General features: G+C 45.0%; 2 protein-coding genes and 1 pseudogene across 8 annotated transcripts in view; 2 read left to right on the forward strand and 1 right to left on the reverse strand.

Annotated features, from left to right (window-relative positions):
- The window catches only part of IL11RA (interleukin 11 receptor subunit alpha), a 131290-nt gene that overhangs the window by 79188 nt on the left and 34207 nt on the right, over positions 1–17895 (reverse strand). For all 6 annotated transcript variants that reach the window (XM_073806031.1, XM_073806030.1, XM_073806035.1 and 3 more), the window contains one exon: positions 11148–11538. The gene's annotated coding sequence lies outside the window, so the exon portion shown is untranslated. The remainder of the gene's footprint in view (positions 1–11147; positions 11539–17895) is intronic.
- Positions 1320–1804, forward strand: LOC101328822 (small ribosomal subunit protein eS12 pseudogene; annotated as a pseudogene).
- Positions 5359–6524, forward strand: CCL21 (C-C motif chemokine ligand 21). 2 transcript variants are annotated; one of them, XM_019940501.2, is made up of 4 exons: positions 5359–5516; positions 5617–5737; positions 5833–6015; positions 6078–6524. In XM_019940501.2, the coding sequence occupies exons 1-4, from the start codon at positions 5450–5452 to the stop codon at positions 6100–6102; spliced, it is 396 nt and encodes a 131-aa protein (XP_019796060.1). In that variant the 5' UTR covers positions 5359–5449; the 3' UTR covers positions 6103–6524. The 2 variants fall into 2 exon arrangements, with proteins under 2 accessions (XP_019796060.1, XP_004313216.1); XM_004313168.3 differs by having other exon boundaries at positions 6097–6524.

The raw sequence follows: 17895 nt of genomic DNA on the forward strand, positions 1-17895 counted from the left end.
GAAGGATATCCTGTGCTCTTGGATTGGCATATTAATATTGCTAAAATGTCCATAACTACCCAAAGTGATCTACAAATTCAATGCAATCACTATCAAAATTCCAATTGCATTTTTTCATAGAAACAGAAAAAATTCTAAAATTCATGTAAAACCAAAAATAGCCAGAGTAATTTTGAGAAAGAAAAGCCAAGGGGCTTCCCTGGTGGCGCAGTGGTTAAGAATCAGCCAGCCAATGCAGGGGACATGGGTTCAAGCCCTGGGCCAGGAAGATCCCACATGCCAAGGAGCAACCAAGCCCATGCGCCACAACTACTGAGCCTGTGCTCTAAAGCTCGCGTGCCACAACTACAGAGCCCACATGCCACACTACCGAAGCCCACACGCCTAGAGCCCATGCTCTGCAACAAGAGAAGCCACTGCAATGAGAAGCCCACACACTGCAACAAAGAGTAGCCCCCACTCACCACAACCAGAGAAAGCCCAAACACAGCAACAAAGACCCAATGCAGCCAAAAATAAACATTAATTAATTAATTAGTTTAAAAAAAAAAAAGAAAAACCAAGCTGGAGGCATCATACTTCCTTATTTCAAACTATATTACTAAGCTACAGTAATCAAAACAGTACGGTACTGGCATGAAAACAGACACATAGACCAGTGGAATAGATTACAGAGCCCAGAAATAAACCCATGCATATACGGTCAACCAATCTTTGAAAGGGGATCAAGAGCACAAAATGGGGAAAGGATAGTCTTTTCAAAAAGTGGTGTTGGGGCTTCCCTGGTGGCGCAGTGGTTAGGAATCTGCCTGCCAATGCAGGGGACACGGGTTCAATCCCTGGTCCAGGAAGATTCTACATGCTGTGGAGCAACTAAGCCCGTGAGCCACAACTACTGAGCCTGCATGCCACACCTACTAAAGCCCACATGCCTAGAGCCCATGCTCTGCAACAAGAGAAGCCACTGCAATGAGAAGCCTGTGCACTGCAACAAAGAGCAGCCCCTGTTCACTGCAACTAGACAAAGCCCATGCACAGCAATGAAGACCCAACTCAGCCAAAAATTAAATAAATTAAGAAAAAAAATGGTGTTGAAAAAAATGGATAGTTACATGTACAAGATTGATACTGGACCCCTACTGTACACCACTCACAAAAATTCAAATTAAAAACTTAAATGTAAGACCTGAAACCATAAAACTCCTAGAAGAAAACACAGAAGAAAATCTCCTTGGCATCAGTCTTGGCAATGATATTTTTGGATATGATAACAAAGGCAGAAATAAACAAGTAGGAGTACATCAAACTAAAAAGCTTCTGTATACTCTTTCCCTGCCTCCGCTGAGTAACTCAGAGGTGGAGGTTGGGGTACATTCAAGATTCAGTTCCACCCATTACCCACCACCATGGCCGAGGAAGGCACTGGTGCTGGAGGTGCAATGGACGTTAATACTGTTTTGCAAGAGGTGCTGAAGATCACCCTCATCCGCAATGGCCTAGCACATGGAATTTGCAAAGCTGCAAAGTGTTAAACCAGTGCCAAGCCCATCTTTGGGTGCCTGCATCCAACTGTGATGAGCCTGTATAAGTCAAGTTGGTGGAGGTCCCCCATGCTAAACATCAAATCAACCTAATTAAGGTTGATGACAGCAAGGAACTAGGGGAGTGGGTAGGACTCTGTAAAACTGACAGAGAGGGAAAACCCTGTCAAGCGGCTGGTTGCAGTTGTGTGGTGGTTAAGGACTATGGCAAAGATTCTCAGGTCAAGGATGTCATCAAGAAGTACTTCAAATGCAAGAAATGAACAAATTAAAGACTCGGCTCTTTAAAATAAATAAATAAATAAGCAAGTTTCTACACAGCAAAAGAAACAATCAACAAAAAGAAAAGGCAACCTAGGGACAGAGGAAATAGGAGAAAATATTTACAAACCATATATCTGATAAGGGGTTAATACCTAAAATATATAAGGAACTCCTACAACTCAATAGCAAAACAAACAAAAAAATCTGACTAAAAACTGGGAAAATGACCTGAATAGATAGTTTTCCAAAGAAGACATTCCAACAGCAAATGGGTATATGAAAAGATGCTCAACATCAATAATCATCAGGGAAATGCAAATCAATACCACAGAGATATCACATCACACCTGTTAGGATAGCTATTATCAAAAAGATAAGGGATAAGAAATGCTGGAAAAGGTGTGGAGAAACTGGGAACACTTTTGCATTGTTGGTGAGAATGTATATTTGTACAGCCATAATGGAAAACAGTATGGAAGTTCCTCAAAAAATTAAACAAGAAATACCATATGATCCAGCAATCCCACTTCTGGGCATATATCCAAAGGAAATGAAATCACTACCTCAAAGTGATATACTCCCTTGTTCCTTGCATCATTATTCACAAGAGCCAAGATATGGAAATAACCTAAGTGTCTGTTAATATAATAGATGAATGGATAAAGAAGATGTGAGATATATATATATATACACACAATAGAATATTATGCAGCAATAAGAAAAAGAAGGAAACCCTGCCATTTGTGACAACATGGATGAACCTGGAGGGCATTATGCTAAGTGAAATAAGTCAGAGAAACACAAATACTGTATGGTATCACTTACATGTGGAATAAAAAAAAAGGTCCAAACACATAGAAATAGAGAGTAGAATGGTGGTTGCCAGGGGCTGGGGGTGGGGAAAATGGGGAGATGTCTATCAAAGGGTACAAACTTTCAGTTATAAAATGATTAAGTTCTGAGGATCGAACGTACAGCATGGTGATTGTAGTTAATAATACTGTATTGTGTACTTGAAATTTGCTAAGAAAGTAGATATCAAGCATTCTCACTACAAAAAAAAAAGGAAAAGATATAGCTATGTAAAGTGATGGAGGTGTTAATTAACTTGATTGTGGTAATTATTTCACAATGTATACATATATCAAATCATCACATTGTATATTTTAAATATATACAATTTTGTCAATTATACCTCAGTAAAGCTGGGGGAAAAAACATAAGGGGAAATCTTCATGGCCTTGGATTTGGCAATGGTTTCTTAAATATGACACTAAAAACACAGACAACCGAAGAAAAATAGATAAACTGAATTTTAAAATTTTGTGCATCACAGGACACTATCAAGAGAGTAAAAAGGTGGAGCTGGAGGAATCAGGCTCCCTGACTTCAGACAATACTACAAAGCTATAGTAATCAAGATAGTATGGTACTGGCACAAAATCAGAAATACAGATCAATGGAACAGGATAGAAAGCCCAGAGATAAACCCACACACCTATAGTCACCTAGTCTATGACAAGGGAGGCAAAAATATACAATGTAGAAAAGACAGACTCTTCAATTAAGTGGTGCTGGGGAAATTGGACAGCTACATGTAAAAGAATGAAATTAGAACACTCCCTAACACCACACACAAAAATAAACTCAAAATGCATTCAAGACCTAAATGTAAGGCCAGACACTAAAAAACTCTTAGAGGAAAACATAGGCAGAACACTCTGACATAAATCACAGCAAGATTTTTTTTGACCCACCTCCCAGAGTAATGAAAATAAAAACAAAAATAAACAAATGGGATCTAATGAAACTTAAAAGCTTTTGCACAGCAAAGGGAACCATAAACAAGACGAAAAGACAACCCTCAGAATAGGAGAAAATATTTGCAAATGAAGCAACCGACAAAGGATTAATCTCCAAAATATACAAGCAGCTCATGCAGCTCAATATCAAAAAAACAAGCAATCCAATCCAAAAATGGGCAGAAGACCTAAATAGACATTTCTCCAAAGAAGGCATACAAACCATAGATGGCCATAGATGGCCAACAAACACATGAAAAGATGCTCAACATCGCTAATTATTAGGGAAATGCAAATCAAAACTGCAATGAGGTATCACCTCACATGAGTCAGAATGGCCATCATCAAAAAATCTACAAACGATAAATGCTGGAGAGGGTGTGGAGGAAAGGGAATCCTCATGTACTGTTGGTGGGAATGTAAACTGATACAACCACTATGGAAAACAGTATGGAGGTTCCTTAAAAAACTAAAAATAGAACTACCGTATGACCCAGCAATCCCACTACTGGGCATATACCCTGAGAAAACCGTAATTCAAAAAGACACATGCACCCAAATGTTCATTGCACTATTTACAATAGCCAGGATATGGAAGCAACCTAAATGTCCATCAATGGAGGAATGAATAAAGAAGAGGTGGTACATATATACAATGGAATATTACTCAGCCCTAAAAAGGAACAAAATTGGGTCATTTGTAGAGACGTGGATGTACCCAGAGAGTGTCATACAGAGTGAAGTAAGTCAGAAAGAGAAAAACAAATATCATATATTAACACATATATGTGGAATCTAGAAAAATGGTATAGATGATCTTATTTGCAAAGCAGAAATAGAGACAGAAACGTAGAGAACAAATGTATGGATACCAAGGTGCAAAGGGAGGTGGGTGGGAGGAATTGGGAGATTGGGATTGACACATATACACTATTGATACTATGTACAAAATAGACAACTAATGAGAATGTACTGTATAGCACAGGGAACTCTACTTAATGCACTGTGGTGACCTAAATGGGAAGGAAATCCAAAAAAGAGGGGATATATGTATATGTATAGCTGATTCATTTTGCTGTACAGTAGCAAATAACACAACATTGTAAAGCAACTGTACTCCAATGAAAATTTTAAAAGAGAGTGAAAAGACAACCCACAGAATGGGAGGAAATATTTGCAAATCATATATTTGATAAGGGTCTATTATCCAGAATGTACAAAGAACTCTTACAATTCATTAGTCAGATTTGTATTTTAGGAACAGTCCTCAGCCTGCTTGAAGGAACAGGAGAGTGTGGAGCCTGAGTGAAACAAGGAGGCAATCACAGTGTTCCAGAGGAGAGGTGGTAAGGCCTGCACCAAGACAGTGGCTGGGGATAGAAGGAGGACCTTTCAGGGACTTCCCTGGTGGTCCAGTGGTTAATAAGAATCCACGCTTCCACTGCAGGGGGTGCAGGTTCGATTGCTGGTCAGGAAACTAAGATTCCCGCATGCCACCAGGCACAGCCCAAAAAAATTAAAATTTAAAAAAAATTTTAATTTTTAAAAAAAAGGAGAGCCTCTCAGATTCAACTAATATTGAGGAGGTAGACTCAGGCAGCTTGGGGGACTGAATGGCTGTGTGAAGTTTTCATTTCCGCATACTAGTGAGGCTGGTTGCCAGGACAGGATCTGTCTTTCAGGAAGGAAAAGGAGGGAGATCCCTATACTTGCCTGGACAGAGTAGCTGGGGATGGGGGAAGTGAAAGTGTCTGCCTGCATAAATAGGCAGCACACCAGTCCCAGCCCACACACGGACCCCCAGTTTGGAGCTCACCACCTCGCCCGAGCTCTACCGTGGCCATGGCTCAGTCGCTGATTCTGAGCATCCTGGTCCTAGTTCTGGCCTTCTGCATCCCCCAGACCCAAGGTATCAAGGAGGGAGTTGCCTAGGATGGGGGCAAGGGGGTGGAGAGGCCGGGGTAGGAGCCTCCAAGCAGCCCCTCACTCCCTGTGAACCCCACCTGCAGGCAGTGATGGAGGAGCACAGGACTGTTGCCTCAGGTACAGCCTAAGGAAGATTCCCACCCACGTTGTCCGCAGCTACCGGAAGCAGGAACCAAGCCTGGGTTGCCCCTTCCCAGCTATCCTGTAAGTGGGTACAAGGGGGTGGGTGCAGGCTGGCAGCTGAGTGGGAAGGCATGATGGGCAAGACTAAGACAGGCTTGCTAACCCCTGAACCCTAGGTTCTCACCTCGGAAACGCTCTCAGCCAGAGCTATGTGCAGACCCTAAAAAGGTCTGGGTGCAGCAGCTGATGCAGCGTCTGGACAAGCCAGCAGCCCCATGGAAACCAGCCCAGGACTGTAAGAAGGACAAGAGGGCCACCAAGTCTGGCAAGAAGGGAAAGGGCTCCAAAGGCTGTAAGAGGTAAGGAAGCTAAAGGGACGGGGGGTGGGAAGTGAAGGGGAGCCTTGATCATCCCCTCAAAGCCCTCTTCTGCCCTCCCAGGACTGAGACCCCAAAAGGGCCATAGCCCAGTGACGAGCCCGGAACCCAGGAGGTCCCCACCAGTCTCATCAGGGCTTGGAGCCCCAGCCCAAGGGACAAGAGGTGGGCTAGGAGAGAAGGAGGACTCAGGGGGCCCAGAGCAGCCACCCCATGCTGGCCTCCCCTCACCCCTTCTCCAGCTTCAACCACCCCTTCTGTATACCCACCCTACCCTGCACGGCTGAGCTGCCCACATCAGGCCAGGCCTAGAGAGGCAGAGAAGGGAAAGTCCCATAGGAAATGTGAGAGGTGGCAGCAGGACTGTCCCCTCTGAGGAAAGGTCACCCAGGGCCCTGGACCTGACCGTGCTCCACACTGCACCCAACTCGTCTTTGTAAATATGATTTATACCTAACTGAATAAACAGCCATTCTGGCCTTCCTCCCAAGTATCTGTTCCTGTGTGTTTGTGTCCACAGAGAAGCCACTGTCACCACAGGGTGGAGTCACACACTCTGGGGTCCTGGCCAAGAGCTCAGGCTGGCAAATTCTATATCCTCACCCACCCCAAGAGTTTCCTTGCTTCCCAGGTGCCCAGACCTGTGGGCAATAAAAGGGAGGCTGACAGGCAGGGTGGGACCTGGGCTGCCCCTGGTCTCTGAGAAATCCCTGCCAATGAAGAGACAGTGGATCCCAGGCACATGTCCCCAACAGCTGCATAGGCCTCTGAGACCCTGAAGAGATCCCTTCCCTGATTCCGCCCAGCATTCTTTCACTCCCAGCTTCACCGGGGACTGCCTCCCCTTTCCTTGGGGTCTACTGGAGGGAGGCGGGAGCCTGGGCCTGCCTGTAACACAGGTGAACACAAGTTCTACCGAAACCTGCCCTACGCAGAGTTCCAGCCCTGGGAGCCCTCGAGAGCCCCTATCTCCTCCCAAAGACCCCAGAGGACTCCCTTCCGCCCTGACCAGTGAAGCAGGGTCTATGACCTCTCCTTATTGTTTGATGGGGCTATGTGCTCTTTATTCCTGAGTTCTCTGTTCCTCCCTCAGCTTCCTTCCAGTTGGGAAAGCATCCTCCCCTTCCCTTTTCTCCTTTCTCCCCTAGGTGGGGCCTGGGGCACTTTAGCCCCTTTAACCTCTTGAGGCCAAGGAATAAGTCTCCAATGGCAGGAATTTGGAACCCCAGAACTCAGATGTAAATTAGTCTCCTCTCCAAGAAGGCTCCAGTCTAACTCTCCTCTACCTCTCCCTCCCCAGAGCAGAGATCCTCCAATTCCCCGCTTCGCCCTTAGGCTAGGAGAGAGAGGACCATTAGATGGGGCCAGGCCACGCGGGAAAGAAGGGAACAGATCCTGGGAGAGGGGCAAGGAACTAGAGGTGGTTGCCACCACCTTCTCCTTCCACCGGGGCCTGAGCATGCCACAGCACTTACCGCTTATTATAGTCATTAAAGTATTTGCTCTCTGCTCCTTCTGAGTACAGTGAAGACAGGGGATGCTCCCTACCTATCATCATGCAGCAGGTGTGATCTTAGTCTACAAACTCAGATGTTCAAGATTTACTGTACTTTAAAATGTTCTTTCAGGAGTTCCCTGGCAGTCCAGGGGTTAAGACTCGGCACTTCCACTGCCAGGGCCGGGGTTCAATCCCTGGTCAGGGAACTAAAATCCTGCAAGCCACATGGCATGGCCAAAAAATAAAATAAAATGTTCTTTCAATGAACCTACTCCAAGCCCCTGCACCAGAGCGCTGGCATTCTTGGGGTCCCATCTGCCAAGGGCTGTGTAAAGGTCAAAGAAACAGCAAGGCACAGGAGAGGCTTCCTACATGCCCTCTACCTCATCCCATCATTGGACATCAGTCTCACCAGTGAATGCTTTGGCCCCTGTGTTCCCAGCAGGTATGACTCCCCAGGTCCTGGACTCTCAAACTCTTAGCTCTGTGCCACATTTGAGCCATGGGAGCTCAGCTATGAGAGCCTCCAGGCTTGGACCTAGCTTCCCCAGACATCTCCCCAGAGCCATCTACTCAGATGGCTTGCTTGCTTCATCCCAGTCAAGGATTGAAGCCCACTGCCCATACTGGCTGGACATACACACCAATCCCCTCCACAGTCTTCAAGAACTCTCTCCAAAACCCTCCCTCTTCCCAGTCCCTCCAAGGTATAACCTCTTCCCAGGTTTGCTTTAGACTTTTACAAAGGCAGAAGGGACTCTAATATCAGGGTGCTACTACTCTCAGCCCTACCAAAACCCTCGCTTGCTCTAAAGAGAAAAGAAAATCATCAGCAAAAAGAGAAAAAAAGGAAAACATAGGCAAAACAAAACAAAACTTCATATTTCACTAAATTATCCTGCCACACTGCATAGCTGGTATTTGCCTCAAGCCCTGCCCTGATTAGCATGCAATATAATATCTATCTTATCAGAGAATGAGTCCCTACTCTCCTTTTCTGCCTTCATCTTTGACAATACTGTCCTGTTCTGTCTTCTTTCTGTAAGATCCATAATTCAAAAAAATCAAATAATACATACTCATGGTTAAAAAAAATCAGAAAGTACCAAAAGGCTTATTCTGAACAACCATTTCCTGCAACTTTTAAGCTACTTCCTCTAGGACTTAGTGCCATATGTCTAAATACTTTGTTCATACCTCTGTTTCTTCATTTACCTATTTTTAAAGTTATCAACTGAGGGACTTCCCTGGTGGTACAACGGTTAAGACTCCATGCTCCCAATGCAGAGGGCCCAGGTTCGATCCCTGGTTAGGGAACTAGATCCCACATGCATGCCGCAACTAAGAGTTCATATGCCACAACTAAGGAGCTGGTGAGCCACAACTAAGGAGGCTACCTGCTGCAACTAAGACCCGGCGCAACCAAATAATTAAAAATTTTTTTAAGTTACCTATTGACTTCCTATTATAAAAAGTGGAGATTTAGCTCTCTTACGAACCCTCTTCTCCTGTCACCCTATCCTCTAAATATAGCTATACCACTATATTTAGACGATGATCAGAATTTACATTATGATGACCATGTAAATGTTGTTCACTGCAGAGCAAAGTAGCGTACTGTGCTTACTTTCCTTTTGTCACTGAGCTTTTTGTTTTTCATAAAGATTCAAATTGTTCTTCCTTTATTTAAAATACCTCTACCTTCCCATTATCATAGCCTCAGTATTTTTCAAACACTTCATCATAGGATTAAAGACCTAATGTTTAAAATATATGTTATAGAAGACAATATAGGTGAGGGTGGTTATAACCTTGAGGTAGAAAAAGAACTTGTTAAACATAAAACCATAAAACACAAACCACAGGGGGAAAGATCAACACCACCAAATTCAAAGACAAGTAGGAGTTCAGAGTAAAGATGGCAAATTAAACACAGGAATTTATTTTCACTCCTTCTTGAGCCCCAACTAAAACTAAAGTAAGTGTTTCTAAGGACTTCCCTGGTGGTCCAGTGGTTAAGAATCCGCTTTCCAATGCAGGGGACGTGGGATCGATCGGGGAACTAAGATCCCAAATGCCACAAGGCAACTAAGCCCGCGCTCCACAACTAGAGAGGCCACGCTCCACAACAAAGACCCAGCGCAGCCAAAAAATAATAATAATAAAATAAATAAAGTAAATGTTTCTGGTGTGTGTATACATTTGTAAAGGCATCAAATCACAAAGACCCGAATGGGAGGGGAGATAAAAGTAACTTTCCAGAAGATTGCTGTTTAGGTAAGTAAATATTTCAGTAAAAATAAGTATAAAGCATAAAATGGAATTATAAAGTTGGAGGACTTCCAAATTGATGCTCATGCATACAGTAAAAAGAAATATTTTACTGAATATTAGTCTGCCAGTGTTCAACAGTAAGACAATTAATGGCTTTTACTAGAAATGTGAAAAGAAAAAAATTCCAAAGATCAGTCATCCCCCAAATTTACAAAACCATCATCAAACACACATGAAAACTCACTGTAACCCCTGGAATTTCCTTTAACAGTAATTACTATCTTCTAACAATGTCACCCTCAGTGCCATTCAGAAAATTACTAATACCATGTTTTCAAATGATTTCAGCACTATCTCTTCCATGAAATGATAACACACCCACACACAATTACGAAATGGTGGGCCAGCTCCCTCTTGTCAGTGTTGCCTCAAAGTCTGAAGCCTTCTGCTTCCCCTGGCTCACTCCTTCTTTGTAAATCCTTTAAGGGCCTCTTTGACACAAATGTAAAGGATGGATGGGGCTAGTAAGAGCTCCCAGAATTACAGCTAATAGAAATGTCTTAACAACCTCAGTCATATGAACTGGAAACTAATTCCAAACTGAGCAACCAGATTTCTTAACACTCCTCTCCCTCCATGGTACCTGGGCCACATGTTCGCTAGCCACTATTTCATTCTTTACTCATCAGTCATTAGAGGGACATGATCACCAATGACAGGATCTTTCTTTTGACATCTTCAAAAATGGGGTACTATGGGGCTACCAGCACAGCACCACTGACATATTTGGCATCTTCTGCCCAGCTTTATGGCACAGGAAGGTCAGGGGGACTGGGTCTATACTTGCTATTTATGAAAGCTCAAAATTAATTTGTGTCCTAGCTTTAATCATTTACCTGTGAAAATGTCTTCAGCTTCAACTGACCTCTTTTGTGAAGTTCTTTTTCTTTGCATGTCCAGGTGTTATTTATCCTTGTATGTGGGGACAAAGTGATGCTATTTTGTTAAAAATCATCAATGTATCTTTCCTTTGCCATCAATGAATTACCACTTTTATGGGTGTTGAAATTGCCAAGCCTTTTTCTAATGCCTATATTTGGTATTCTTCTAGCGGTGGCTCTTCTGCAGTTCCCCTACAGAGATTGTGTTAGCTAGCTATGTCAGGAAGCTGAAAACTTCATTTTCTTCAAGAAATCCATTTCCCAGTTGGTGGCAAACAAAAACACCCCAGGGAAACTCTGATGCCATGTTCTTGAAGACTTTTGTTTTAGAGTCCTGGATTGTGCTAATAATAAATTTCAATCTAATATTAAATGAATAACCGAACTCCACCTGTGATTACCTGAGCAGCCGGCGCCAATTTCGGTTCAGAATACCCACAGCGGACGGGATGTTAAACTCCACTTGGCCTCATTGCCCGACTCCGCCACTAGGAGGCAGCATCGTCGTCGCGGTCCTCCGTCCTCCAAAGGCAAACAGGCTTGTGGGTTGAACACTACTGTTCTCATTTCCTTCATCTTTCTGGGATTTTTTTTCCCCCTTTATTATTTGTCCTCAAATGTGTCTCATGCTAGACCAGGGGTCTGGAATTTTCCCACGTCCACTGATGAGCAGGACAAACTCGTTTTCCGTCCCTGTCCAGGTGAAAGCACTTCATCCTCCGGCACCGAGCGAGCGTCGCGCCGGGCACACAGTTTGGCTTTCAATAAACCTTGAAAGCCTATGGTTTCAACCTAAAGGTTGAAAGAAACCTTTCTTAGAGCTGGCACCGTAATTACGTGGTTTAAGGAATCAATCGGGTGCGGGTTATTTATGTTGCGAAGGAAGTCCCGGAGGTAATGTGAACTTCCTTCAGCCTTTAAGACAAACATTGCTTCCTGTCTTCCACGTTGGGCGCCCTGGCCTCAGGATAAATTGGGAATACTTGGGGTGGGGAAGACAAATACTCACGGAAAAACACCGGCCTCCGGCCGCCCATGCGTCCCAGCCTGCCCAGCCGAGTATCCGCGGATTCAGGGGCCCGAGTGGCAGAGATTTGGCGGGACAGCCGCTGTGCTCGGCCCGGGGTAATCGCCGCCCGGGGGCTTCCCGAGCCCACGCCGACCCCAGGTCCTGGAGCTGCGGGTCCCACCCGCAACCCGAGTCTCCCTTCTGCACGTTCCGCCCGTGTGCCGGGACCCGCGCGCTGGGAGCTGGGGCCGGACCCTCGGCCTCGGGACCAGCTGGGGCCTGGAGCGGGGACAGAACCAGAGGCCGTGCCAGGCCCACGGACTTTGGGCCCAACGCCCTTCTCAGTCTCTCTGGGCAGCCCGCCAGGTCAGGGCCGCATCCCGCCCTTGCTAGAGCACCCCCCACCCGCCAGCGCCCACCCACCCCTGAGCCAGAGCGGCGCCCACTCCAGAGCCTCCCTTCCCAGGCTGGTGCGCCCTCTGCAGGCCTGGGAGAGGAGACACATCAGGCACAGACGTAGACACAGAGCCACAGCTCTCGCGCTCTCTCTCTCTCTCACACACACACACACACACACACACACACACACACACATACACACACACACGCGGGTGACGGGCACACCAGTTACGCTCAGCCCCAGGGACACAGCTCCTGATACTCACATTCATCCATTCAACAAACATTTATTAAGCATCTAATTGAGATGCTCTCCACAACCGTTTACTCCCTGGTACTCCCACTCCTACCATGGCCTTGGTTGACTTTCCCGGCCTCGCTGCTGCCTTACCTGCCTCGATGGCTAAAGTGCCCTCCACCCAAGATCTCCCACCCCTGCGGCATGGATTTGATCAGACCAGGGAGCATGAAGGCTGAGCGGGCTCCTTGGGAGAGTGTGGTGCCAAGATGAGCTGAACTGCCCTGAGCTGGGAGATTTGTCCAAAACTCACACTGAACCAGGAACCCCAAGAAGGCCACGTGGCTGAGAAGAGGGTGAACTAGGTAAAGCAGGTAGCACACTGAGGGCTCTATGGGTGTGGTCAGAAACTGTTTCAAACCCACCTCCCTGGTCTCCACCACCCCACCACTGGATCATTTAAACCAATGGCTGGGGAGTTGGTGCCTTAAACCTTCCACCCATAGGGCCTATGCCCTCCCCCTTTTTGCCATGATAGAAGGTACCATCAGAACACCTGACAGCTGTCACCTTCCCCGATTCCTCTTCTTCTCCCTGATCTGTCAGTGTTAGGGAGCTCCAGGTCTTGGAACTTGACCCCTTCTATCTACACTCACTCCCTTGATGACCTCATTGTCTTATGGTTTTAAATACCATCCATATGCTCCCAAATTTTTATCTTCAGCTAGAATCTCTCCCCTGAACTCTAGACTCATACTACCAACTATGTACTTAACATCTCCACTTATATGTCCAAAATGCAGCTTCATTTAAAAAGTCAAAACAAGGCTCCTGGAGGGCGAGATAAATTAGGAGTTTGGGATTAAAATATACATGCTACTATATATAAAATAGATAACTAACAAGAACCTGTATAGCACAGGGAACTATACTCAATATCTTGTAATAACCTGTAACGGAACAGAATCTAAAAAAGACCAGTGGACCAGCAGTCCCCTGTATATATACAACTGAATCACTTTGCTGTATACCTGAGACTAACACAGCATTCTAAATCAACTATATTTCAATAAAAATTTTAAAAAAAAACAAGGCTCCTGACCTTCTCACAAACCCACTCCTCTACAGTCGTCCACATCTTGGTAAATATAACTCCAACAATCACATTGCTCAAGCCAAAAACATTGAAGTATTTTCTCTGTCTCTCTTTCTCTTCTTTCTCTCATATCCTATGCTGAACCCCTCAGCAGAGCCCACTGGCTCTACATTGAAAATGTCTCCAGAATCTGACCACTTCTCACCAACTCTCAGCAACCTCATGTCCTCCCTGGATTATTGCAATTGCCTCCAAGCTGGTCTCCAGGCTTCCATTTTTGCACCACTTTTGTCTATCTTCCATCCGACAGCCACAGGGAGTCTTTAACACATGCCAGATCATGTCACTGCCAAGAACAGTGTCTGGAACATAGGACGCCCTCAATAAATATTTATTGAATGAATGTGGTGTAAATCCCTTGTTTATTATTAGTTCATGATTTCACCCTTTGCTGCTGATTCTCAGGATCTTTCCCAACAGGCATTCCAGGAAGACAGTATTGAAATTTATGTGAAACCTTTATGCCAGCTCTGCACTATACTCTTGTATCATATAAGACCTTGGAGGGAAACAAATGGCATGACCCAAAAGTCTTAATAGAAAAGAATTTAGTGAAGGGTCAATTTACAGAGGTGAGGGCAAGGTTGTTGTGGGAAGCCACTGCACATGATTTTGTATAGCTCCAAACTTCAGGCCATCTCTCCTTCTGACAAAGTGGACATTAAATGTACTGCCTGAAATTCTGCCCACTGAGAGGTCTTCCCTTCACCACTGTCTTTCAGGGCCACACCTGAATGTAAGCAACTGTCTACTTTTGACTGATGCCAGCATACCTTAGAGACCCATCTGAAAATCAAGACCATACACTTCCTCTCTCTGTTAACTGTTTATAGAAAACTTCTCCATGAAGGCGTAAGTATAATCAGAAGAAGAAGCAGAAAACAATAAAAGTAGGAATCTGAGTCACCTCCCCACACTTTTACTCATGCCTTCTGAAATTTCTAAGGCCTGGTCTCAAATGTACAATGTTCCTTTGAAGTGGAACGCTGGCCATGCACATCCAACTATATGACTTGCTATAGATAACACCCTAGGTTGTGTGGTCACTGGGTGATCTATAGTCTGAGTTTTAAACCAGGGCCCAGTGGCAAATCAGGACTGATTTTCAAAGAGTAAATAATCGTTAGCAGAAGAGGTATGTCCTTACTCCAACACCCTAAGGGTCTTTCCTGTAATGCTCCTTCTGGGGTTCCTGTCGCACCCTTCTCTGCCACAGACAATCTGAAATTCCCTGGATTTGTGAGTCATAAGGCCCAAGTAGACAGGCAACTTTTCCCCAGAGCCTAGACCTGCTGCAGACCCCTTCCTTGCTCTGGGCCTCATTCAAAACTGTCAGCTTGGGGCTTCCCTGGTGGCGCAGTGGTTGAGAGTCCGCCTGCCGATGCAGGGGACACGGGTTCGTGCCCCGGTCCGGGAAGATCCCACATGCCGCGGAGCGGCTAGTCCCGCGAGCCATGGCCGCTGAGCCTGCGCATCCAGAGCCTGTGCTCCGCAACGGGAGAAGCCACAACAGTGAGAGGCCCGTGTACTGCAAAAAAAAAAAAAAAAAAAAAAAAAACTGTCAGCTTTATGCCATATCCAATAAATATTTTGCTGTACTACACCTAACTATGATGTATGTTGCCTCCAAAATCCAAACAGCTCTTTAAGCATTGTGCCTCTTCACGGTAAGTGTGCAACATTCCCCAGATCACTGGTTTTCAGCTTCTCCCTACCTCTAATCGCCTAGAAATTTTACCTATGTTGCAGGATCCTGAATTTTTGGAAGATTTCTTTCTCTCCCTCTGACATACATAGGTCTTACTGAGGCATTTAGGGCGACTGCTATTTCTTGTGCGCCAGTAAACATAATGTCATCAGTTTAAAGGACTGCTTCGATATTCTGTGAGATATCCAGATTATCTTATGATAATCAGAGCAGGAAAGCTGATAATATCCCTGAGGTAAAACAGTGAAGGTGTATTTCTGTCATTATAGAAAACGAATGGATTTCAATGGTCTTTAAGTGACAGCTACAGAAAGAAGGCACGTGTTAGATTATTAGCTGTAATATGCTGTACCAAGGGCTGAAGCATCTTTAAGTCTTTGAAGGTGCTCTATTCTATGCACATCCTCTAGCAACAAAGCATTGCTTTAAGTTTACTATTGTAGGGGGGAACATGGTGGGGCAGGCACAGTTCAAAGGACTTCCACTTGGCCCTTCCTACCATAATTTTCCTCACTCCATGGTCAAGGAACCAGTGTGGAGACCTTGCTAATTACTAAGTATAGTTATTCCCACTATGCATTCTGAAACTAGAGAAATAACCACTGGATAGGTCTTACAGGTTCACTGTGAGATGGACCTGAACCAAGATCCTTCTATCACCTGAACTCCATAAACCCTTACTCTGACTAGTGGACCACAGTGGGGTTTTGGGTCCCCAAGACTAGTATTAACATGAGACAGTATCTAATAATCCCCCAAAGATCTGAATGTTTTCTGTTCACCATTCATATTCACCCTGGCAAACGGCTACAGATCTCTCTAGGGAAGGCTTAGAGAAGTGATTCTCGAATTTTAGCATACATCAAAATCACCAGAAAGGCTTGTTAAAATACAGATTGCTAGGCCATTCCCAGAGTTTCTGATTCAATGGAGTTGAGGCAGAGCCCAAGAATTTGCATTTCTGCCAAGTTCTCAGCTGATGCTGATGCTGCTGGTCCAGGGACCACACTTTGAGGACAACTGACTAGAAGAAAGATATATAGAGTCCACCTGTGAAAACACTCAAGCCTTCCCACCCACCCCCACCATCCAGTCAAGGGGCTTCAGGTCTGGGGAACTGATCTAAGTCAAGGAAATGGGTAAAACACTGTAAATCCCCAATACAATTTGAATCAAGTTTCTCCCTACCAGGCCTAGACATTTTACACTTATATGGGTCAGTAAGTTGTCCATCTATTTCATTCCTAGGAAAACTATGATCAATTAGCTACCACCACAGATCCTTATGGGCAAAGCACAATGATTACCACTTGTCCCTGCAGCTTATTTAATAATTTCATTCATCTTATTGCTCAGAAGGTGAGCATCTAGACTCTACCACTCAAAGATTCCATTATTCTCCTTGAAATGAGATTGCCCAGTCCCAAGAGAACATCTCCCATCCTCATCTCCTGCCTACTAAAGAAACCACTACAGGGCTTCCCTGGTGATGCAGTGGTTAAGAATCCACCTGCCAATGCAGGGGACACGGGTTCGAGCCCTGGTCTGGGAAGATCCCACATGCCGCAGAGCAACTAAGTCCATGCGCCACAACTACTGAGCCTGTGCTCTAGAGCCCGCGAGCCACAACTACTGAAGCCCACGTGCCTAGAGCTCGTGCTCCACAGCAAGAGAAGCCACCGCAACGAGAAGCTCCCGCACCTCAACGAAGAGCAGCCCCCGCTCGCCGCAACTAGAGAAAGCCCGCACGCAGCAACGAAGACCCAACACAGTCAAAAATAAATTTTAAAAAAATAATAAATTTATTTTAAAAAAAAAGAAACCACTACAGTGCTTTTCATAGTTAGTGTTCTCATCACCAGTGCTTTTCTTATGGCCTTGGAGAAGGAATTATCTTCCTGGACCCTTCAGAGTTAGTGGTTGCACATAAGAGGGGCCTCCAACATTCCCATCTCTGTAACCTTTGCATTCTTTCCTCTGTTTTGCTACTCAAGGTATATTCTGAGGACCAGCAGCATCAGCATCACTTACAACTTTGTTAGAAACACAACATCTTGGACTTCACCCAGACTTACTTAATCAGAATCTGCAGTTTAATAAGACCTCCCAGTGAATCATATGCACCTCAGATTCTGAGGAAGACTGTTCTACAATATGCCAGTGAGGTTCTAGCACCCCAGCCTCACTGATCATAGGCCACTGTTGAGTCCAGGCTTCCAGTAACCAACTCAACAGATTATTAACACCATTCCCAGGTGCTCAGCTAATACAGTAATACCCAAATCCTGGATAAGGGCATACATATCAACAAATTTGTCCACACTGGTCCCCGAGATTCTCCCAATACGGTTGACAAGTTCTTGCAACTCCTTCAGTGTACACGCTATTGTTCTTGGAGCATACCTTGTACATTCCCATCCAGGCTATGTTAGAATCAAACTCGCACTATGGGCCTGGAGGCTATGAAGGGTGGTGAGGGTGGATCCTGAAGAGGACCCCTCCATGCCTTTTGCCAGGGAGTTATTAAAAATATTTTTTAATGGATGGGAAGGCTGGATCATTCATGGTTTGCAGGGGGAGGAGTGTTCTTCTGCCAGCAAGGAAGGTTTAAGGGAATTAAAAGGTCCAAAATTCTCAGC

This window comes from Tursiops truncatus, chromosome 6, assembly GCF_011762595.2.
Source record: "Tursiops truncatus isolate mTurTru1 chromosome 6, mTurTru1.mat.Y, whole genome shotgun sequence".
Lineage (NCBI taxonomy): Eukaryota > Metazoa > Chordata > Mammalia > Artiodactyla > Delphinidae > Tursiops > Tursiops truncatus.